This window comes from Rhinolophus ferrumequinum, chromosome 27 (genome assembly GCF_004115265.2).
Source record: "Rhinolophus ferrumequinum isolate MPI-CBG mRhiFer1 chromosome 27, mRhiFer1_v1.p, whole genome shotgun sequence".
Classification (NCBI taxonomy): Eukaryota; Metazoa; Chordata; class Mammalia; order Chiroptera; family Rhinolophidae; genus Rhinolophus; species Rhinolophus ferrumequinum.
This window is the reverse complement of record NC_046310.1, coordinates 25664082-25684257: the sequence shown is the minus strand read 5'-3', so window position 1 is coordinate 25684257 and position 20176 is coordinate 25664082. Positions and strand designations below refer to the sequence as shown.

Genomic DNA, 20176 nt, shown 5'->3' with positions numbered 1-20176 from the left:
CAGACATAGAACATTTGTCATTCCCATAAGTCCTACTGGGTGTTTTTTCTGTATCAATAACGGCAGTAGAGAGTGGGACACGCTGGGTGAGCTCTGGAGGGACGTGCCCACATCAGTCGAGGTGGGGGTAGGGATGGTGACGCCAGTGGAGAAAGGAAAACTTCTCCAAGGAGCCACATGTAAGCTGAACCCCTGTCTGAGGTTCACAGCTTTCTCCCAGCAGGACAGACCCCAAACCTCACTGGATCTCGCCTTGAATGTAAGTGTTTCCTGAGCCTGAGGCCCCTTCCTGCTCGTTGCACATATTTCCCTGTGTCTCACCCTTCCCATGGCTTCATGTGCCTTCTTCTTCAGAGATATTCAGCTGAGGCTGTTTGTACGAGACAGTCCAGCAGGTCTCAAGCTGCGTCAGAGCTTGCCGGAGGGCTTGTTAAAAGACAGATCCCTGGGCGTCAGCCTGTGTCTGAGCAGTAGGCCAGAGAACTCTCATTTAATAAATTCCCAGGTGAGAGGTCCAGGCACCACACTTTGAGAACCACCGATATGGTCAACAGAGTCACACTCGCTGATTCATTCATTCACCAAGCACTCGTTTAATATATGGTCACCGGATGCTCTTCCTGCAGTCCAGGCAAGGTCCCGGTTCTGGGGAGTCTACATTTCAGGGAGGAGAGACAGACTGAAAAGGAACGTATGTGGGGTGGTGATGGATGTTATGAAAACGGATAAAGCAGGGCGAGAAGAGAGGTGTCACGACAAGGTGACATTTGAGCAGAGACCTAAAGAAAATGAGGGGCAGGAGAGGGCAGGATATGACCCTGGCCTTTCTGGCCCTGTTTTGCTCCTTCCTCAGCGTTTTAATGTGAAAAATGAGGTCATGTGAAAAAGCAAGGTCATCAGTCTATAAATAGCTAAGTTTTGAAGACAGATTTGATCGTGCGTGTATGTGTTTTGTTAAAAAGAAACATGATGCTGAAAGTCATAGATTTGGCGCCAGCTCGCAGTTCCACCTTTGGGTCCCAGCTGCCTTTGTCTGAACCCCTCTCTGCAGGGTGGAGAGTCCCTAGGGCTAAGGAGCCTGTATGTCCTTCTAGATGATGCCTCAGGATTCCCAGCCTTTTCCAGGGCTCGTGAGCCTCTCTCCCAGCCACCTCCCTCAGGCCAAAAGGCTATGTGCAGGGGTGGGGTGAGTGGCCTTGGAATAGGACCTGGGCCGTATAAACATAAGGCTCTGCAAATCCTGCTGATGACAGATAGAGCTGCGGGGGGAGGGGCCTGGACCAGGCCGAGGGCTCTGATGCCTTCTTGTCCTGGGTTCTTCCAACATCACCAGCAGCCTGATGGGCTCGAACCAATCAGCTGAGCGCTCCGTACTCTCGCAGTTTGGGGTCCAGACAGCAGACTGGGGGTCAGTCAACACTATCAACCATTGCTGGGAAGATGAGTATATGGTGTGGGTGCCATGAGTCTGTCCGTCACGGTCCCTTCATAAAGGAGGACACCTTGTGGGCGGGGTTAGCTCTACCCCCTCTTAGAAGCACACGTCTTTATGATGACGTGCAAACTGTGTGCCTTTAACACCTTGTTTTCCTTTTCAACCTGTGGTTTTCAGGCCCAACTGTCTCAGGCCTTAAATGGAGTTTCCGATAAGGCAAAAGAAGCAAAAGAGTTCCTGGTTCAGCTGAAGAACATTCTGCAGCAGATCCAGGTGAGTGAAGCCCAGCGGTGGGAGGGCAGTGGGTGCAAAATGCTCACCAGATGTCCCCAGAAGAAAGGAAGGTGTGCTCAGCATGAGTTCTGCTTGTCCTACCACACAGCCTCAGGCAGACAACACACTCAGGCCACCGACACCCAGGTGACTGCTGACACGGGCTCAGTTAGAGGGGATTGCAGAAAGAGCTGGAAAGAAGCCGTGCAGCACGCTGCGTGGCCATGTCGTCCTATGTGGTATCTGTCTGTGGTACTTTTGTACCATGTCATCAGTGCATCAAAATATAAATGCATCATTTACTACATACGTGTACTTAGGAGCACCCATGCTATTCACATCCTGAGCCTGACACGCATCAATAAGGCACCCTCTGTGGCCTTGGGAGCTCTGTCTGTAGGGGAGAATGCATACGCGTGTGCTCCATATGAACGTGTACGTGGAGGAACTGTTCACACATATGATGACCTGGTAAAGCATCCCAGTGTCGGGATGGAGGAAAGGGACTGAGGGCACCGAATCCTTAACCGGCCAACAGAACCGTCCTTCCTGACGAGCCCAAGTGCAGACTCAGCCACAGGGCATTTTCAGTCATGTTTCTCATGTTTCAGAGACACGAGATGTATGAGTTTGGTGGGGCTGCTGCAACAAAGCACCACAGATAGAGTGTTTTAAACAACAGGCACTTATTGTCTCACAGTTCTGGAAGCTAGAAGTTCAAGCTGTGGGCAGGGTGGGTGTCTCTTGAGGCCTCTCTCCTGGGTGTGCAGACGGCCGCCTTCTCCGTGTCCTCACACGGTCGTCCTGTGTGTGTCTGTGTCCTAATCGCCTCTTGTTATATGGACCTCAATCCTAATGGGTGGGGGGGGGGCACCTTAGTTACCTCTTTACGGGCCTGTCTCCAAAGAGTCATTTTCTGGGGTACTGGGGTTAGGGCGTCAACACAGCAAATTGGGAGGGGGAGGCAGGCACAATTCAGTCCGTAACATGAGGCCAGATTCGTGCTGATCTTAGAGACCTAGAAGGATTTTTTTTTTTAACTGAGAAAGACAGACCCTACAGCATGAGCACGGGATTTTTTGGGGTTGTTTTACTGTTTTTTTTTTTTATTATTAAAAGCAAAAGAATGTGTTACAGAAATTTTGGAAAGTAGAGAATAATAGCTAGACTTAAGAAAAATTTCACCAATATCTGACCACCTGAGGTGACCACCTCCCCATTTTGACACCGTGTTCCATTGCTTCAGACACATGCATGCACGCACTCGTGTACACACATGTGGGATTATGCTATACACAACTTGTAACCTGCTTTTGTCCTTCTTAATAGTCTCTCTTGAGCATTTCCCATGGCATTAAAAACTCTCTCTAAACAGGGTTTGAATGACTACAGAATATATCACCACAGAGATGAGCCGAGATCCGTGGCACCCCTCCCCTAACTCATATCTACATGTTTCCAATTGAATAGCATCACAGATGCTTCCAGGACGAGCTTCTCTGAAGTACGTTTGTCTAGCACTCACCAGATTTCAGCATGCCTTCTCCCTAAAGCTCTCTGCTTCCCCCAGGAAAACGGACTGGACTATGAAGCCTGCCTAGTCGCTCAGTGTGACGCACTGGTCGATGCTTTAACTCGACAGAAAGCCAAGCTACTCACCAAGGTCACGAAGGAGAGGGAGCACAAGTTGAAGGTAGGTCCCTGGGGTACTGGCGCCCTCAGTCCCATCACAGCCTCTGCACCCAGCATGCGGTGTTGGAGGGAGGGAGGGGGGAGAGAGGGACAGAGAGAGGGAGGGAAGAGGAAATGGATGGATGAGCAGGCTGCTCCGGGCCTACATACACTCATGTGACTTTCCCAAAGCCAGTCAACACCCATGTTCTCCCTCCAAAGCCAGAGTCAGACACCAGAATCCTGCTCATTTCAAGTCAGAGGTCCATCCGCTCCCCTCTTCTCTACGTTCCTGTTTTCTGCCAAAGGGATCCCTCCTGCTCTCATCTTGCAGAGCATAAGTAACCCCCGACAGTGACGAGGCCTCCAGCTCTGCCCCCTCATCAGGCTCTCTGATGTCCCACGCACTCAGTAAACAGCAATACTAACACGCGCTACCCACCAATGGGAGGGCAGGATCTCCCCTCACAGGTGTGGGGCTCCTGGTCCAGGCAGGCACCCTGTGAGCACGCTGCATGGACAGAGGGCTGCTTCACTGTCCAGGGGCTCCATCTATTGTATAGACATTTCCCACCAAATCAGAAAATATTACTTTCCAGGAAAGAAGGAATGAGTGTTGGGCAGGGTCCATGGTTTACAATCAAAACAGCTGAGCCCATGAGTTACCCAAGACCACCCAACAAGTGAGAAGGGAGACAAGAAGTTGGGGAGTTTCAGATTATGTACTTGCTCTGCTTTCTATCCAGAGTTTAGGACATTTGCTCTGGTGGGTGTTGTGTCTGCGCTTACTGGAAAGTGGGTCCGTTTACTACCCGTAAAGAGGATGCCTGGATCTCAGCCACAGAGGGCATCAGGAGAGGGTGCGAGGCGCCAGAGCAGTGCCAGAGCAGTGCCGCCCTTCCGGCCTCTCTCTGTGCTATTTCTGAGACTCTCGCTGCAGCCTGACTGCGCTTCCTCTGATGAGATAGATGGTCACTAGGGATTCTTTCATCACAGATGGTTTGGGACCAGATCAATCACTGCACACTGAAGCTGCGCCAGTCGACGGGGCTGATGGAGTACTGCCTAGAGGTGATCAAGGAGAACGACCCCGCTGGGTTCCTCCAGGTGAGCTGGCTCCCGAAGACACCAGGCGGGCTCAGCTTCATCTCTCCACCTCCACTGCTACCCTCCAAACTAGCTGAAGTTTTAAGGAGGTCCCCTCCACTGGCCTGGAGTTGAGTAAATTCTGCTTTGCTGAGTGATTCCAGGAGACACAGGTTCTCAACTTGGCTCTGCCTCTCACTAGCTGTGACCCTGGTTCTGGGCAGATGTCATAATTTCTAGGGCCAAAATGCCCTGCATTTACACTTTGACTTCCAGACACCCAATTCAACATTTTCCTCACAAATAGGAAAGAACAGTCTTTGCCTAACAAGCTGGAAAGGTTGCACAGGAAGCAGTGAGCTAGCAGGAGCGACACGGCCCATGACGTCAGTGTGCAGAGCCCTGTGGGCCTGGACAGATGACCACTGCTGGCAGGGTACACCCCAGCAGCCAGGCTGGCTCAGGGTCGTGGGCATCTCTCAGGAACATGGCCATGATTCAGACGGAGCTCAGTCCTCCGTCTGTGGGGAAAATGATGAAGGCCCTCGGGTACACGGGGTGGCGGCTCTGCAGGACATGTGCAAGGCTCTGCATGGGCAGGACTTCCCAGCGGAGGAAGCAGAGCTGTGGGTGAGAAGCCCTGGACAGTTTGGAGCAGAAGAAGCCGTACAATTCGGAGGACATACCAGCAGGAGAGAGCTTCCAAATTCTGGGGCTACGGGAAAGGGGTTCTTCAGACCTTGCAACAAACTACCAGTTTGTTTCACTTTGCAAAGTACTAGGTCTAGCAAAAGAGGTTTTATGAAGAATGCTTTTGTATACTTAAAAAAGCATCATGTTTCACAAAAGGACTTTCTAATTTCTTTAAAACAGGCGCTCCTTTACATTTAACACAAGGCGCTTCCACAGTATGACTTGAACAACACCATGCATTTTCACTTGCCCAGTGTCACTCTGGCGCTGGCGGGTCATTGCCTCCCTGCCACGGCTTGAGCACACACCCACTGAGCACAGCCCCTCCCGTCCCTGAGCAATGAGAGGGAGCCCCCACCCCCACGCCTCCCCCACCATGTGCTGCATGATTATTATTCCTTTGCGAACCGACACCCTAAACTCTGTGCTCCCTTTAAGATCTCAGATGCTCTGATCAAGCGTGTCCAGGTGTCTCAGGAGCAGTGGGTGAAAGGCGCCCTGGAACCGAAAGTGTCTGCAGAGTTTGACCTGACTTTGGACAGTGAGCCGCTGCTGCAAGCCATCCACCAGCTGGACTTCATTCAGATGAAATGTAGGGGTGAGCTGGGACTGGCCCAGTTCAGTCAAAGCTTCTTTCAGAAGAGGCGTCCCCCCTGAGGGGGCAACTTAGTGCCACTGGAAGACCTGTGATACGTGGAGGGCAGCACAGTAGGAGGGGAGGGACGCCCGTGCCACACACCTGGCTCAAGTCCCAGCTCAGCCGCCCACTAGCCTGGCGACCTAGGCCAGTAGCAGGCTGAGTCTGAGTTTTTTCACTTGAAAAAGAGGATCATTTGTTGATTCAGAGACAATTACAGGCCAGGCACTATGCCACGCAGGTGCTCAAGACACAGCCCAGAGCAAGTCTATAAATTCCCTCATAAAACTCAGCTGGTATTCTAGAGAAGACAGTAAATGAGACACAGGCAAATCTAATAGAATGTCTGATAATGGCAGGTGCTACAAGAAGGTGCTTTTTGGGAAGGGGGCTTAAAGGGTATGTTGAGGTGAGGAGGAGGAGACAGATGCAACATAAGGGAAGAACATTTCAAGTGGCAGAGGGCTGGCAAGTGCAAAGGTCCTGAGGCAGAAATAAGTTTTCTGTGTTCTGAGAAGAGCAAGAAGGTCAGAGGTGAGAACAGAGTGAACCAGGTGGAGGGTGGTAAGAGGTGAATTCAGAGAGCCATGGCAGACACAGGCAAAGGGTTAAGTAAACTTTGCAAAACTTGCCCAAATTATAAAATTAGCCAGACCCACAGTCCTGTTCTAAAAGCTGCCTGCCCAGCGGCATCAGGAGAGAGAATAAGGCCATTTGGTTTTTTTAAACCAAACTATCAAAGGACTGAGCACCATACCTACAGAATCTATGAACTCAAGAAAATCCTGACCTGTAAAATATATGGCCATTTTTAAACTAAAGATAAAAACACATCTCTTGCACACCCCCTCACACAGCTTGCACCTGGGGGGAGGTGTAGAATTGCCACCTGCACCAGGTGTAAATGGGACACAATGCTGAGGGAGGAGCCTGGTGGAGGAGGAAGGAGGGGTGCCTCTGGAAAGTGGGGGTGTGGAAGGAGGAGGCTTGGTACAGTTCCAGATGAGGGATGAGGCAGTGGGATGAGCCCACAGAGGAAGGGGAGAGCGAGCGCAGGACCTGGGGGTGACGAGAGGGCTCCTCCATGCTCCTAACCTGGGCTGGGGAGTCAGGCTGCGCTCAGCCAGCCTGGAGACCAAGTCTGTGATCAGGCAGGGGCTGCACCAGCCAAACCATCAGCTGAAACCTGGAAGACAGTGAGTGCCCTAGTATTTGGCACCAAATTGAAATCTGTAGTGAACAAAACTCAGGTTGCGATTTTCCCTTTAAAAATGTCAGTGTGGTCTACACTGGTTTCTGAAATCTCCTGAGCCTAAACACAGCTGAGAACAAAACCATTCTCCCCATCTCACCTCAGTAGGATGCATGACACGTCTGGTTCAAACCCCTGTTCCATGGGCTCCCTGTTCCATGCTCCAGGATTGCCCCTCCTTCCCGGACTTTAAAATGCTCCTGGCCAAAGGCTTAAGTGTGTCTTTGCCTTTCAACCCGCCCCTGCCCCACCCCCAGCCCCAGCCCCCGTATAAGCTGCATGACCAGCCAGCCCCCTTGGGACTGGACTCCCCATCGAGGTGCGCTGGACAGGCCGGGAATGACCACAGGGTGGCCAGTGAGGGAGCTCAGCCACGTTTCCTTCTGGGGCTGGGCCCCTGGGGAGGCGGAGGGCCCCCCCCTCCGGCGCGGGGGGGGGGGGGGTTTGTGCTCTAAACTCGGGTCTCTGTCACAGTGCCACCCGCCCCCCTGCTGCAGCTGGAGAAGTGCTGCACCCGCAACAACAGCGCCACACTGGCCTGGAGGACGCCGCCTCTCACCCACAGCCCCGCGGACGGCTACATCCTGGAGCTGGACGACGGCGACGGGGGGCAGTTCCGGGTGAGCCGAAGGCGGAGGGAGGCCGAGGCGAGGCCACAGTGGCTCGCCCTGCCCCAGCCCTGGACCAGCCCGCGAGGCTGCCCTTAGCCCTGATGCCACCAAAGAGGTTATTGGCCGCAAGGATAGAGGGCGGGAACGCTCTGGGCTTGTGGGAGATGGGCCTTGTCTACCAAGGGTTAGGTGGGGCGGCCCAGCAGGCAGACGTGGTGGTCACAGAGGAAATGCAGGATGATTTTTCTGTGAAGACTGACACAGGTGAGCTGAGGTAAAGCTCAGAAAAGGTGTCACGTTGCACGGACCTACTGCCCAGCTGACCCCGGCACTCCATCCACATTTATTCAACCCCCTCCCACATACCACCCCCCACACCTCCCAGCCCCCCAATGCTCGCTCACACCTTGCCTTGCCTGGTTCACTAATTATTTCACCTGGCAAGGCGCTCCACATGTGGAAGACACTTGATAAATGGCTCTTGGAATGGGGTGACCTTCTACATTCATGACCCCAGTGATGAGACATCAGGGGGACAATAAGGGCTCTGACTGAGCCAGAAATGCATCTTCTACTCCCGCATCTGGTAGAAACCTTGGGACAGCCCTCCCCCCACAAGCAGAACCCCTAATAGAACTTACCTTGAGATTTCACACAGTGAAGTTCACGTTAGTGTCAGTTTGTTTTGTTGACATGAACGCCAGGAAGCACAAACTCTATGAGTCTTCTTAAGAACACTCCTTTCTGTTCCCAAAAAACACAAAATAAAGGTTCATTCTAACAAACCACTTCAACTATAACAATTCTTCTATTTCTTCTCCTGGGGAGTTGCACCCACTTAACAAATCTTGCCAAGGTCAATATTCCTTTTGTTTCTCTCAAAGGGACTTAGGCACTACCCTTTCATTTGGGTTGTACGAATCCCTCCAAGAACATGAAAGTTTGGGAAATAGGGCAGCACTCCCTTAGGAGATGTGAGTGTGGGCGACCTAGGGACGTGAGAAGATGAGGCAGCTTGAGACAGGAATGGTGGTCATTCACTGGGTCTAGAACCTCAGTCATGCCGCTTGTGCAAATGAGCTAAGAACTGGCATAGTTCCCCCACCAGGAACAGAAAGAGAGTCCATGTTTTTGAAGTGGGAAGGAAGAGAAAACTGTTTGGAGACGTCAAGAGAAGCAGCCACAGAGCTCAAATAAAGATAAGGCGAGACAACTAACAAAAGCTCAATCCGAGGGCTAGGATTTATGAGGACCAATGTGTGATATTAGGCTCTAAATGCAGACAGACCTGCATTTGAACGCTGGCTTCTAAGTGGGTTAGCTGTGATCTTGGGCTAAATCTACTATCTTTTCCAAGTGTACTTATGAGTAAAATACAGAAAATAACAACGATATTGCAGGGTTGTGTGAGGACTAAAATAGCTATTATTGTTAATAACTTAGAAAAACAAATGAAGAGTAAGCCCCCTACACAACCAGGCAGCAAAAGTGTTTTAGACAAACTGAGAGAGTGTAGTGACATAGGATAAGTATAAGGCTAAGCGTTGAGGGAAGTGAATAGGACAGGGTAGGTTGAGGTGAATTGGGAACAAAGTAAATCCCCAGAAAAGGCTCTTTGGGGTCCCATGCAGAAATGTCTCACCCTCTTGGGTGGCCAGGAGAAAAGCAGCTGGTGGGATGGGGCAAGGAGTGCAAGACACCAACTTCAGGGGTGGGAGAAGATGGGACGGCATGCAGCAACCCCTCCCTCCAGAAGTGGTTACAGCCCAAATCCACTTGACCCCACCTTTGGTCACACCGTTCTTCAGTCTGCCTTTTCCAATCACGTGTGATGACCCACTTTAAAAAAAAAAAAAATTGGTTATTTTGTTTATTTAATGCTTAGCTCACTTTTGTAGCTTGAATTCCCATTGAAAACCAACAGTCCTTTCTTGCTCCAAAGGCAGAGAAAGTGGGGATTTCTGCACCCTGTCCCCCCTGGAGGTGTGGGTGCCCCTGGGCTCCCGAGGCCTGCCTGACAGGGCTGACACAAGCAGAGGCAGGACGTTGTCGGGCTGCGTCCTGACTAGCTGCAGACCTGCGGTCCCTCCCTGCCTCCCTGGGACCCGTGAGGCCTCACAGCCTCCATCAGCCAATAGTGAGGGTTCGTGCCCAACCTGGACGTGGCCTGCGCCCCTGCCACCACTCATCCAAATTTCCTTCCTCCGTGACTCTTGTACTTTTAATGGCAGCATGTTGCTAAGAGAAATTTTCCACATAACAGGCGTCTAATGAGCAGTTCCCGCTCTCTTTTAGGAGGTGTACGTCGGCAAGGAGACCCTGTGCACCATCGACGGTCTCCATTTCAACAGCACCTACAACGCCAGGGTCAAGGCTTTCAACTCCTCTGGTGTCGGGCCTTACAGTAAAACTGTGGTCCTGCAGACATCTGATGGTGAGCACTGGCGTCTCTCAGGGGCAGAGGCAGATTCAGGCACTATGGGTGAGCTTCTAAGGAGGAGCCCACATTTCCCCAGAGCCCAGGGGAAAACTACCCACTGCTTAAGATGGAGCAGTGGGGGAGTTGGGGAAATGAGGCAGCAGGGAACTTGCCCGCCCCCGCCTGCTCTGTCCCTGCTCTGCTCACCTGGGCTCCTTGCCTGTACCTCCCTGGCCACAAACCAAAACAAGGCAGATATTCCTTCACCCCATTTGCTGGACCTGGGAAAGGACACTTGTAGATCACAGGCTTAGGAAGACTAAACTCCCACTTGGAGGGCCGAGAGGGTACAGGACAGTTCCAGAGAAGAGAAGGCCACACTGACGCCTGGGTGCGACTCCTCGCAGCGGGAACCTGTCCCCCGGATACCCAGCGCAGGAGCTCAGGGCTGATGGCTTCCACACCTAGCTGTGTCCCAGGCAACACGACCACATCAATGTGCCATTGGATTTTGACCCTCTTAGTCAAAATAAAGAACAGTTCCCAAGAGAGTCTGTCCTGCTGCACCGGGCCCACCCTGCCCGGGGCACGGGGGTCTATCTGTTGTCATCATGTATCCAGCATGTTCTCCGATTGCCCTGAGGAAAACATGACCCACTTCTGGATCAGCTCCCAGGGATGACAGGAGCATTTGCTGTTCTCAAGGGCGCAGCTGCAATGCTTTCCTAAAAATGCTGTGACCTGAGGAGTCATTTTATATACCATGAGGTTCACTCGCTTTCTGCCCCTAGGAGCCCATGGCCTGGAGCCAGGCATCCTTGCCCTGTGCTTAGTGGACACAATTTTAGAGGAAGGGCCTCACTTCCCACATCAGAGGGCTTGGGAGAGCAGACAGGGGCACCACCCACTGGGCTGTGAACCAGGAGAATGGAGCTTTGTGAGTTTGGTCACATCACTTCCCCGGTGTTCCAAACCTCCCACCCACAAGATGGGACGTGAATATCTACTTCCTCTTTAACTCACAACAGTATGTGAAACCAAGACTCCCTGAAATGCATTTAGAGGTGGGGTTTTGAGGCCAGAATGTCTGTGTTCTTTGGCAAGCTGGGTTCATGGGATTGGGAAAGTGGATGAATGTAGATAAGGGAGTGCATGTGCGTGTGCGTGAATCACACACACAAGAACACATGATGCAGGGTGCCAACTTTCTGACAGAGGTGAGTGAGCCTGTGTCTCAGCCCAGGTTAGAGACTGCCAGCAAATGCCATCCCCTGACCTGCTCTTCCTCCCTCCTTCCTTTCCAGTGGCCTGGTTCACCTTTGACCCCAACTCAGGGCACCGGGATATCATTTTATCCAATGACAACCAAACGGCCACCTGCAGCAGTTATGATGACCGGGTGGTGCTGGGCACGGCAGCGTTCTCCAAGGGCGTGCACTACTGGGAGCTGCATGTGGACCGCTATGACAACCACCCAGACCCCGCCTTCGGGGTGGCCAGAGCCAGCGTGGTCAAGGACATGATGCTGGGGAAGGACGACAAGGCCTGGGCCATGTACGTGGACAACAACCGCAGCTGGTTCATGCACTGCAACTCCCACACCAACAGGTGCGCTGCGGGCCCCGCCCACCCTCCTCACACCTGGGCTCTTTGGGGACGAGGCTCCCACGGGACCAGTGTTCCTTCTGCCATTAACAAGTTCGGGCATCAGGCATGCAGGGGAGGTGTGTTCAGCTACCTTGGTGTCGTTTCTGGGTAGAAGCGATCGGTGCCTGCAGCCCCAGTGACAGTGCGCAGCAGAGACTAGAATGGCAGCAAATAGGTTTCCAGGTCACTCAGCAAGCCACACGCCGAGGTTCCACCGGGTCCTCGGCTGTGCTTCTCTTCCTGGTTCTGCTCCACTTTCCTTCACATACAATCAGCCCGAGCTTCAGTCACTGCACAGCTGGTGGCCTCATGGCTGTGACCAGGTCCCACAGAGGGAGCGGGTGCCATTGCCATGGCCTGTCATTTGCCTGGAGTGACCCCCTTCCACGGCCCTGCCTCGCATGGGCTTCTCACCTGGGCAGCGTCCTCCCGCAGGGCAGACCTGGGGGCACTCACAGTGCATGGCTCTGTCAGGGCACCCCCGACGCTAGCCCTGGGCCTGGTGTTACCAGGGTGGGAACAGGAAATTCAGATCCCGGGGAGATGGGCCCCCTGGGGTTGCCCTGGGAAGATGTCCCAATGTCTGGGCTTCTCCAGGGACTTCAGCCATGTGGACGGGGTCTTCATGCAGCCCTCAGCCTCAACTGCAATGTGCAGGGACAGGGCGCCTGGGTCTCTCTCCTGGGACACAGAGAAGGCAGGGGCTCTACCCCCACCATAGCTCTCATTCTCTTTCTCCTGTCCCCCCACCCCAGGGGTTCTGTGCTCACATCTGGCATGTGGGAACAGGTGGGAGGATGGAAAATCCTCAAAGCCAGCACTGGCCAAGGAACCCAGAAATGAAGAGCTATGGCCACCTTTAGCCATGTCCTTGCTCTGCGGTCTCCCTCCTGGTCTGCTAAGGGCAGTCACCCCAGCCAGGAGAACCCAGGAGCCTCAAACAGCCAACCTCTGGGCAGAGTGGGCCCTGGAAGCTCTCTGTGCTCTGAGTCCACCTGCAGCACAGAGGCAGTGACCCCTATCTCCAGAGGCCTGGGGGCGGGGAGGCAGCTGTCCCTCTGCATCCTCTGCCTGGCCCTGCAGGCTGAGCGGGAGCTGGGCCTACCCCTGCCCCTGTTCATAGACCCAAAGAGGCTGAGTCCAGGCCCACCAGCTCCATGTGTGCTTAATCCAACCAGCACCCAGATTGAGGTCTGTTGGTGGGAGTAACAACCCGGTGCATTTATTGAGCGCTTACTTTGTGCCCTTGTGCCGGTAGGTGTAGGAAGTACCTGAATTACATGCCCTATTGTTAAATCCACTTGCAGATGATGAGACCTAGGCTTTGAAAGGTTTAACAGGCCTAATTAGTGACGCTGCAGGGTTTCACTCGGAATCCCGGGCAGGCGACGTGTGTGAGGCCGGGAGGCAGGAGGCCTGTGCTGGGGAGCAGAAGGCCTGGGGCGGAGCCTGCGCCGAGGTGGGAATCCCATTGTGCGCTCAGACTGGTCACTACCGCCCCCCGGTGGTCAGTGTCCAAATAGCCGAGGCCCCTGGAAAGCGCTGTTCACTTCAAGATCCCTCCGCTCAGTGGATGTAAATTCCGGCTACCACGAAATGCAGTATCACCAACATTTATCATGAGCCTCACAATTTCATTCTCACCGTGGGATGGCGACCCAGCAGAGGACTTGATGCCAGATTCAGCGCCCATCCCCTGCCATGTGCTGCCTTTCCAGATCCCAGAGATGCTTCTGGGAAGACGCCAAGCTGAAGTGGGTGGGGCTTTGCAAAGTCTCCCACCGGCCTGCTGTCGGCCTCTTCCACGGACTAAACAGTCGCTTGGCTAAAGCTGCAAAGGGCACCAAGTTAGTTCTTTTCCTCGACAGAAAGGAGCCTTTCCTACCCACGTTTCCCATTGGGACCAGCTCATCAAAACCCCAACCCTGGTATCCAGGTCCCAGATACTGTCGGGAAAGAAGGGGCTGAATAACCTGGTCCCGCTAGGTAAGGAACCTCACCCGTGTGCCCCTGACCAGGTGAGTGCACTTTGAGAGAAGACTCATAGGCCCAAAACAGCTGCCGACACCACCCAGGGGCTGCGTTTTCCAGGTGAGGGTGTTCCTAGCCCCCTTTACGTCATTCTCCAGAGCCATCACCTACCTCCCAGGCCTGGTGTGGTAAGGGGCTCACTGGGGCTTCTCCCCCCAGGACGGAAGGCGGCGTGTGCAAGGGGGCCACGGTCGGCGTGCTGCTGGACCTGAATAAACATACTCTCACCTTCTTCATCAACGGGCAGCAGCAGGGCCCCACCGCCTTCAGCCACGTGGACGGTGTCTTCATGCCGGCGCTCAGCCTCAACCGCAACGTGCAGGTACGGGGCACCCCCTGCAGGCCGGAGCCCGTCTGGCTCCTCCCCCGTGATGCCCCCGAGGGCCGCCTTAGGATACCTGGGCAAAGTGGGCCATAGAGAAGCAGGTCGCCCAGGCGGAGAGCTTACCTGTGACCCACCTAGGGCATTCCAGCAGAGGCTCTGGAGTGGCAGCTTGTGGAGAGGCAGTAGAACGGGGAGAGGATGGCAAGGAAATGCGTAATGTGGGAAAGCTGCTGTGGAGGCGGTAAGCAACCGGGAGGAAAGTCAGTGCCCCTGCCCAGCTTGGACCCTGACGGCCAGGTGCATGGGGGGGCCTTCTGGGGGGCGGGGGGTGCCAGCCCGCACGGAGTCGTCCTGTGGCTTTCCCCTGAGAGGAGAAAGAAGAGAGTTGGGGAGATACCAATCGTAAGGTCCTGCAAGTCCTCTCCTATTCCCTCCCACCTCCACACGAAGCGGGCAGGAAACTTGTCCTTTTAGAGCTTGGGGCTGGCCCGGTCCTAGGGGAGTGCGGTTTTAGGCGAGTGCTGACGGCTCAGGAATTCCCGAAACGCACAGAGACAAAATGGGAGCCCAGTGAGGGTGTGAGGGAGCTAGACGATGTTCCTTTGCCTGCAGCGGAGCCCTCTTCCCCAGGGGAGTAGCGGGAAGGGGGCAGAGTGCTGCTCTGGGGTGCCCATGGCTCTGAATATTGAGCAGGAATGCAATTAGTGATTGACTTGTACCCTCACTCATTTGCAAAAGGGTGTTGAGGCAGCGTGAAATGCAGGGTATTATTGCACAGGGTTAACAGAACCGATGTAGGAAAGGAGACTGGGCCTGGGAAGAAAGCAGAAGCAAATGTCTGCCCAGGAGGACCTGAGGCTGGGGCCCCAGGCTGCAGGCGGGTGGGGGGTTCTGATTCCGAGGAGAGGTGCAGACCCGCTGCGGGGGCAAGCTCCTCAGGCTAGTGATGTGAGCAGCATCGTAAACAGCAGGCCCCACAACACAGAGAAGCTGCTGCCCTGGGGACCCCCAGCGAGCAGCGGGTCGCGTGTGGGGCCGTGTTGTCTGGCACTCAGGGCATGGTGGCGGCCTCTCTACCTTCACTCATCTTGTCTTCTTTTCCAGGTCACCCTGCACACAGGACTGGAAGTGCCAACAAACCTGGGGCAGCCGAAGCTGTCAGTCAACTAGCGCCCAGCTCAGCTCTGCACGGCTGCGTCTGGGAGAAGCCCACCACCCCTGACTACGCTCAGTAAGCGTGAGGGCAAGACGACCACGTCACGGTGTGACCCAGGAGCCACTGAGTATCTTAAAGACATGTTTTCTTTGGGGGACAGACAATGGGTCTGCCAGCCAGGCCTGCTGAGGCCACTGTCGGCAGTGAACATGGATGTGTGTTTTCCTTTTTTTCCCACCTGGACAGCTCACATACTCGCGAAGAAAGTCCTTTCTCGAGGAGTGAGAAAGCTTCGGGGTTTGTGGTGTTGTTTCCTGCCATCTGTTTTCAAAGCTTGTCTTTTGGGGAGGAAGGTGACTCTGTGACTGGCATCCCAAGAACAGAAGGCAGGAGACTCTTAAAACCCCATGTCCCGAGGGTCCACCCTTTGCTGGTGTCACTCCTTCAGAGTCCCAAGGTTGCAGGTTCCCATTTTTGTCAGGAGAAGTTCTCCTTTAGCTCTTTGGTCCTGGAGGCTTCCGTATGGTCTGCCACTTGCAGACCTAACCCAGGATCCACAGAAAGGGGCGCTAATCGTTCATCTTTGCCTCTTACTGAACTGTTGAGAACCTTTCAAAATGGTTTCTTCAGGTCATTCATCTCTCTCTCTCTCTCTCTCTCTCTCTCTCTCTCTCTCTCTCTCTCTCTCGTCTGCTAAAATTAATCCACTCAGTTCTCAGTTCTTAAACACAAAAGAAAGCACTGGAATTGGAATTGGAATGATTATGTGACAAGGCCCCACCTGCTGGTGGCTTTTTTTTCTGGAACTAGCTCCCCAAAAGGTCACCTGCAGACCTGTCTGAGTTGTTCTTCTGAGCTGTGCCATGCTCAGACTCAGAGCCTACAAGACGGGGGACCCTGGGAGTCTCTTAGGGACAGTGCACCTTTGCTTTGAGACCCAGCCTACTGTCATCATGAGAGCATCATGAAAGCAAGACGGGACCCCGAAGGTGGCGGGACGTCTGAAGGGACAGGAAGTAGATAGCAATATTATGTTCCTTGTCACCCAGCTTCCCAGCACGAGCCTGGGGTGAGCCCTCCCCTCCTTGCTGGGAACGCTAACCTTCTCCCCTGAGATCCACAGTGAGTCATATCCATCTCTCAGAAGGACAGCTCGTCCGCAGGTCTGAGCCTGGCGCCGGCTGTGGTCCTGTCCCCAGAGCACCTTTCTCCTCCTGCACCCCCTTCTTCCTTGTTACCTGCCACCTCCATCTCCATCTGGTAGCAAATCTTTCTCTCTCCTTTTTACAAGAATATATTTTATCAAGCATTTTATTTGTGAGGTTGAGGAGTACCTTATAAAACAGCCCGTAAACCGGCACCAACTGTGTTTACTTGCTTCTAGCTGCTTGTTTAGACACTGCACTTGCTTTCTGAGTGACCCACCAGTGCTGTGCAGGTCCTATCCTCTATTCAGCAGATCCGACAATCCTACCTCGAAGCCTGGGCCGCAAGGCTGCCTTGTCTGGCTGTGTCCACAGGAGTGGCCAGCTGGGCCAGCTGCCCGGTGGCTTCAGGAGCTGTCTGGTGCTGTGTTTAAGCCTTGCCCACTGAGGTCCTGGCACCCAGGGCCGCCCTGGGCTGCCACATGTCCTCATCTGTGCAGCTGCCTCTCTCTTCTCTGTTTCCACGTCCCTTAGTTTCACTCCCTAGCCAACGCTCTGGGTGGACTCAGCTTGGAGGGTGGGGGAGATTCCTGAAGATCGGAGGACACAGTGTAACTATGGCTTTCTGGGGCCGAGGAAGCCAGCATGGCAGGTCCAGGTGCATCAGCTTTGGGAAATACCTTGTCTTTTGGAAAAGATGAGGCCACAACCCAGGCAGTCACACAGCTACTGGGAAGGCGGGCTACATAGGGCTGCCTGGCAGAAGAGACTTCTTATAGTGGGATCCGGATGAAAGTTTGGGGAGCTCCCAGAATCCTCGCAGCCAGGGTCACCAGGCAGGCCTGGCCTGCGCCTTTGGACAGGAGCTGCTTGAGCTCAGCCTGAACTTGGTGTCACCCTCAGGATCTAGGTCAGATGGAGAAGTGGAAAAGGGAGAAGGGGAATTCCCACAATTTCAGGTGGCCTCTTTAGAGAGAAAATTACCTGGAGTCAGAGAGAAGCCACCACAACTCCCTGTTGTCTCCCCATCCCCCCACCAAGCGACAGGCAGTCCTAGGAGGTCCTGTGGGTGCCAGAGTGGGCATGATTCTACCTTCTCTGAAGCCTCCAGGAACCCAGAAGCAATACGGCTGACACCAGGGCCCATGGCAGGCCGTCCTACAGCCATCTCTCCTGTCTTCAGCACAAAACACTTTTCAGGGACAAGAATGGACCTAAGAGAGAAGGCAGGTCCATCCACACACTTGTGTTTTAAAGGATCAGTGACACAGAGCAGGAATGCATCGGCTCCTTGTGGCCTTATGTCACCCTCCCAGGAAGCCATGGGCCGTGGTGTCTCATCTGCCATCGAATTTCCTGTTCCTTTACAACATGGTGACATTTTTGTACATAAGAGTTATATCAAGATGATGCTTTTGTTGGGCTGACTGAGGAATAACTTGGTGTTCACCTATCAAGCAGTTTCAGTGAGAAGGGAATTCAGTGATTGGAAATGTCCGTTTCCACTGCCTTGTAAATAACGCCTCTGTGACGTGGTTCTGCAGTTTGTTCTTTGCTGGTGAGCAAGTTTGGTCAGTCTGGCTTTCCTTTTAGAATGAATCTCTTAAAAGTTTCCAAAAGCATCTCATTGCATAGCCTCCTAGCTCCTAATTCAAAGCAAGGCGTTCCACACAGCCCTGCTTTCCCCCTTTCTGCCCAGTATAATAATCCCCACTCAAGCAACATCAGTAATTGTGTCCCACAAAGGAACGACTGTATGTAGTTGGAGTCTGACTCCTTAGCCCTGTGTGAGGTTTGTAGTTGTGACAGTGCCCCCCAGCGCCCATGGCCCACCACAGTGGGGAGGGCTATGTTTCCAGAGTGAGCCTGGGCCAAAACGGTGCTTACTAGGGCCCTGGGCACAGGCCGTGTGTTCTTGTTCTGCCATCTACCGCCCAGAACACTCAGGAAAATGTTATAATGCAGGACCTAGGTGTACTTTCTCCAGGTGTATTTGCATTTCAGCCTTAATTTAATTGCAAGTGAAAGGCTTGGACCCCTGTGAAGGCCTCTTTCAGGCTCCTAGATGAAACTTCCATGGCCACCAGCTGGCTGTGAGCTGTTCAGGGTGGGTCAAGTCCTTGGGGGACTCTACGTGTGTTTACAAGGAACGTGGACGACGCCAGGCTTTGTCACCCTCTGCACTGTTGATATTTTGGGGTTGGGGATTCTCTGTGGTGGGGGCTCTCCTGTGCACTGCAGGATGTTTGGCAGCATCCCTGGCTGCACCCACTAGATGCCAGTATCAACCCCCAAGTTCCGGGGCGGGAGGTGCCGAGGGGGGGGGCGGGGGGGGGCACGCACACCAGCCGACATGTCAGGCCTCACTTTGTATTCACTGGAGGTGCCCCCAGCCCCCACCCCATTCCTAGAAACAAGACTCCATCTTCCTTTGGCACTTTTGACTGAAAGCAGCAGAAATTTCGTAATGGGCCTGTGGTCTTTCACTGGTTAAAATCTAATCAGATGTCATTAGTAGATATTTAAGGTCTGTGCTGGCCCTGGGAAATCTCAGGACTCCTGCAAGTGGACTAAGCCTGTAGCTCTTTTCATTGGTCACATTCCTGGGCAGTTCCTCCTTGAGGAGAAAGGGATCCTGGCCGCTTTAATGTTAAATGGGCAGTAACATAGGTAAGAGTAGGCTTGGCAGGAGGCATGGATCACACTCCACGTTCAGCCCTTGGAAACTCACCTTTAACCTGCTTTGATACCGGTTGGGTATGGGTGGGGGCAGATCTCTCAAATCTTTCTGTGCCTCAGTATCTCCGCTTGAAAATGGGCCTATTCATATGAACCTACCTCCTCTGCTGTATTATGAGGATTATAGAATAACACTTTTTAAAGAAAAAATAGTATAGTCTTTCATCTATGGAGTCTAGGCTAACGGTTCACTTTCAATGGATCAAGCCTGTGTGGTGACTTTCCAGAGTGTTCTCTGACCGCAGTGTCTTCCATCCAAGTCTCTTATGACCATATTGATTACACAGCTGCCTGGCTTTGAGGGGGCACAATTGGCTTTCTATGGCCATAGAAAGCAACCCCAAAAGTCCCCATTCCCATGAGGCCTGTTCAAATGGCCTCTTTGCACAAAGTGCTGCACGCAGGCCACGTGTCAGAATTCCCATTATTAGTCCCAAAGTTGTCTGCGTTTTAAATGTGGAAAGAGATGGGCCCCACTTTCTGACTCCTTGCTTACCTTAAGTTCCAGAATCTAAGGACCCCCCCACCACCCATAGTGTCTCCTTTGTTTCCAAATCTTGGCAGAGGGAGCGGCTTTGAAAACCAGCGCTTGAGAGTAGGTGATGAGAGACTGAACCGCAGTCCAGAAGGCTCGCTGGGCCAAAGGGTGAAGGGGCTGATGGCCATCTGTGCAAGTAGGTCCCGGCTTCTCCACGGATGGTGGGGACTCCAGTCAGAAACAGGAGTCGGGGGTTGAGAGCTACATGGGGGGCTCGTCCAGAGCACTGGCTTCTCTCGGAGGGTGTCGCTCTCTGCGGGCCAGTCCTGGGCAAGACCCGGGGCCCCTGGGTACACGAGGTGGGTCCCACTCACCAGGCCAGGAGCTCAGGATGGCTCTGAGGATCCAAAACCAGCTCTGCGTTAGAAACAGTGATGGCTGTGGCCGTGGAAGCAGGAGCATGGCGGGTGCTTCCTGGGTGAGACTCCAGCCTGGGGAAGACCTTCCAAGCTGCCACTGCTGGGGGTGGGGTGGGGGGCGGTACTGGATACCCCAGCCCCAGACTTCCTGCACCAAAA

At 53.6% G+C, this 20176-nt stretch overlaps 1 protein-coding gene across 3 annotated transcripts in view; it reads left to right on the top strand.

The window, feature by feature from the left end:
• Positions 1 to 18664, top strand: part of TRIM67 (tripartite motif containing 67) — a 46668-nt gene extending 28004 nt beyond the window's left edge. The window contains exons 2-10 of one of the 3 annotated variants that reach the window (XM_033099759.1): positions 1613 to 1708; positions 3279 to 3401; positions 4376 to 4486; positions 5618 to 5756; positions 7522 to 7667; positions 9954 to 10092; positions 11382 to 11685; positions 13915 to 14077; positions 15185 to 18664. In XM_033099759.1, the coding sequence (XP_032955650.1) occupies positions 1613 to 1708; positions 3279 to 3401; positions 4376 to 4486; positions 5618 to 5756; positions 7522 to 7667; positions 9954 to 10092; positions 11382 to 11685; positions 13915 to 14077; positions 15185 to 15250 (1287 nt within the window). In that variant the 3' untranslated portion in view covers positions 15251 to 18664. Of the gene's footprint in view, positions 1 to 1612; positions 1709 to 3278; positions 3402 to 4375; positions 4487 to 5596; positions 5757 to 7521; positions 7668 to 9953; positions 10093 to 11381; positions 11686 to 13914; positions 14078 to 15184 lie in introns of all 3 variants that reach the window. The other 2 variants (XM_033099758.1, XM_033099757.1) reach the window with 2 other exon arrangements.
• The last annotated feature ends 1512 nt before the right edge of the window (positions 18665 to 20176 follow it).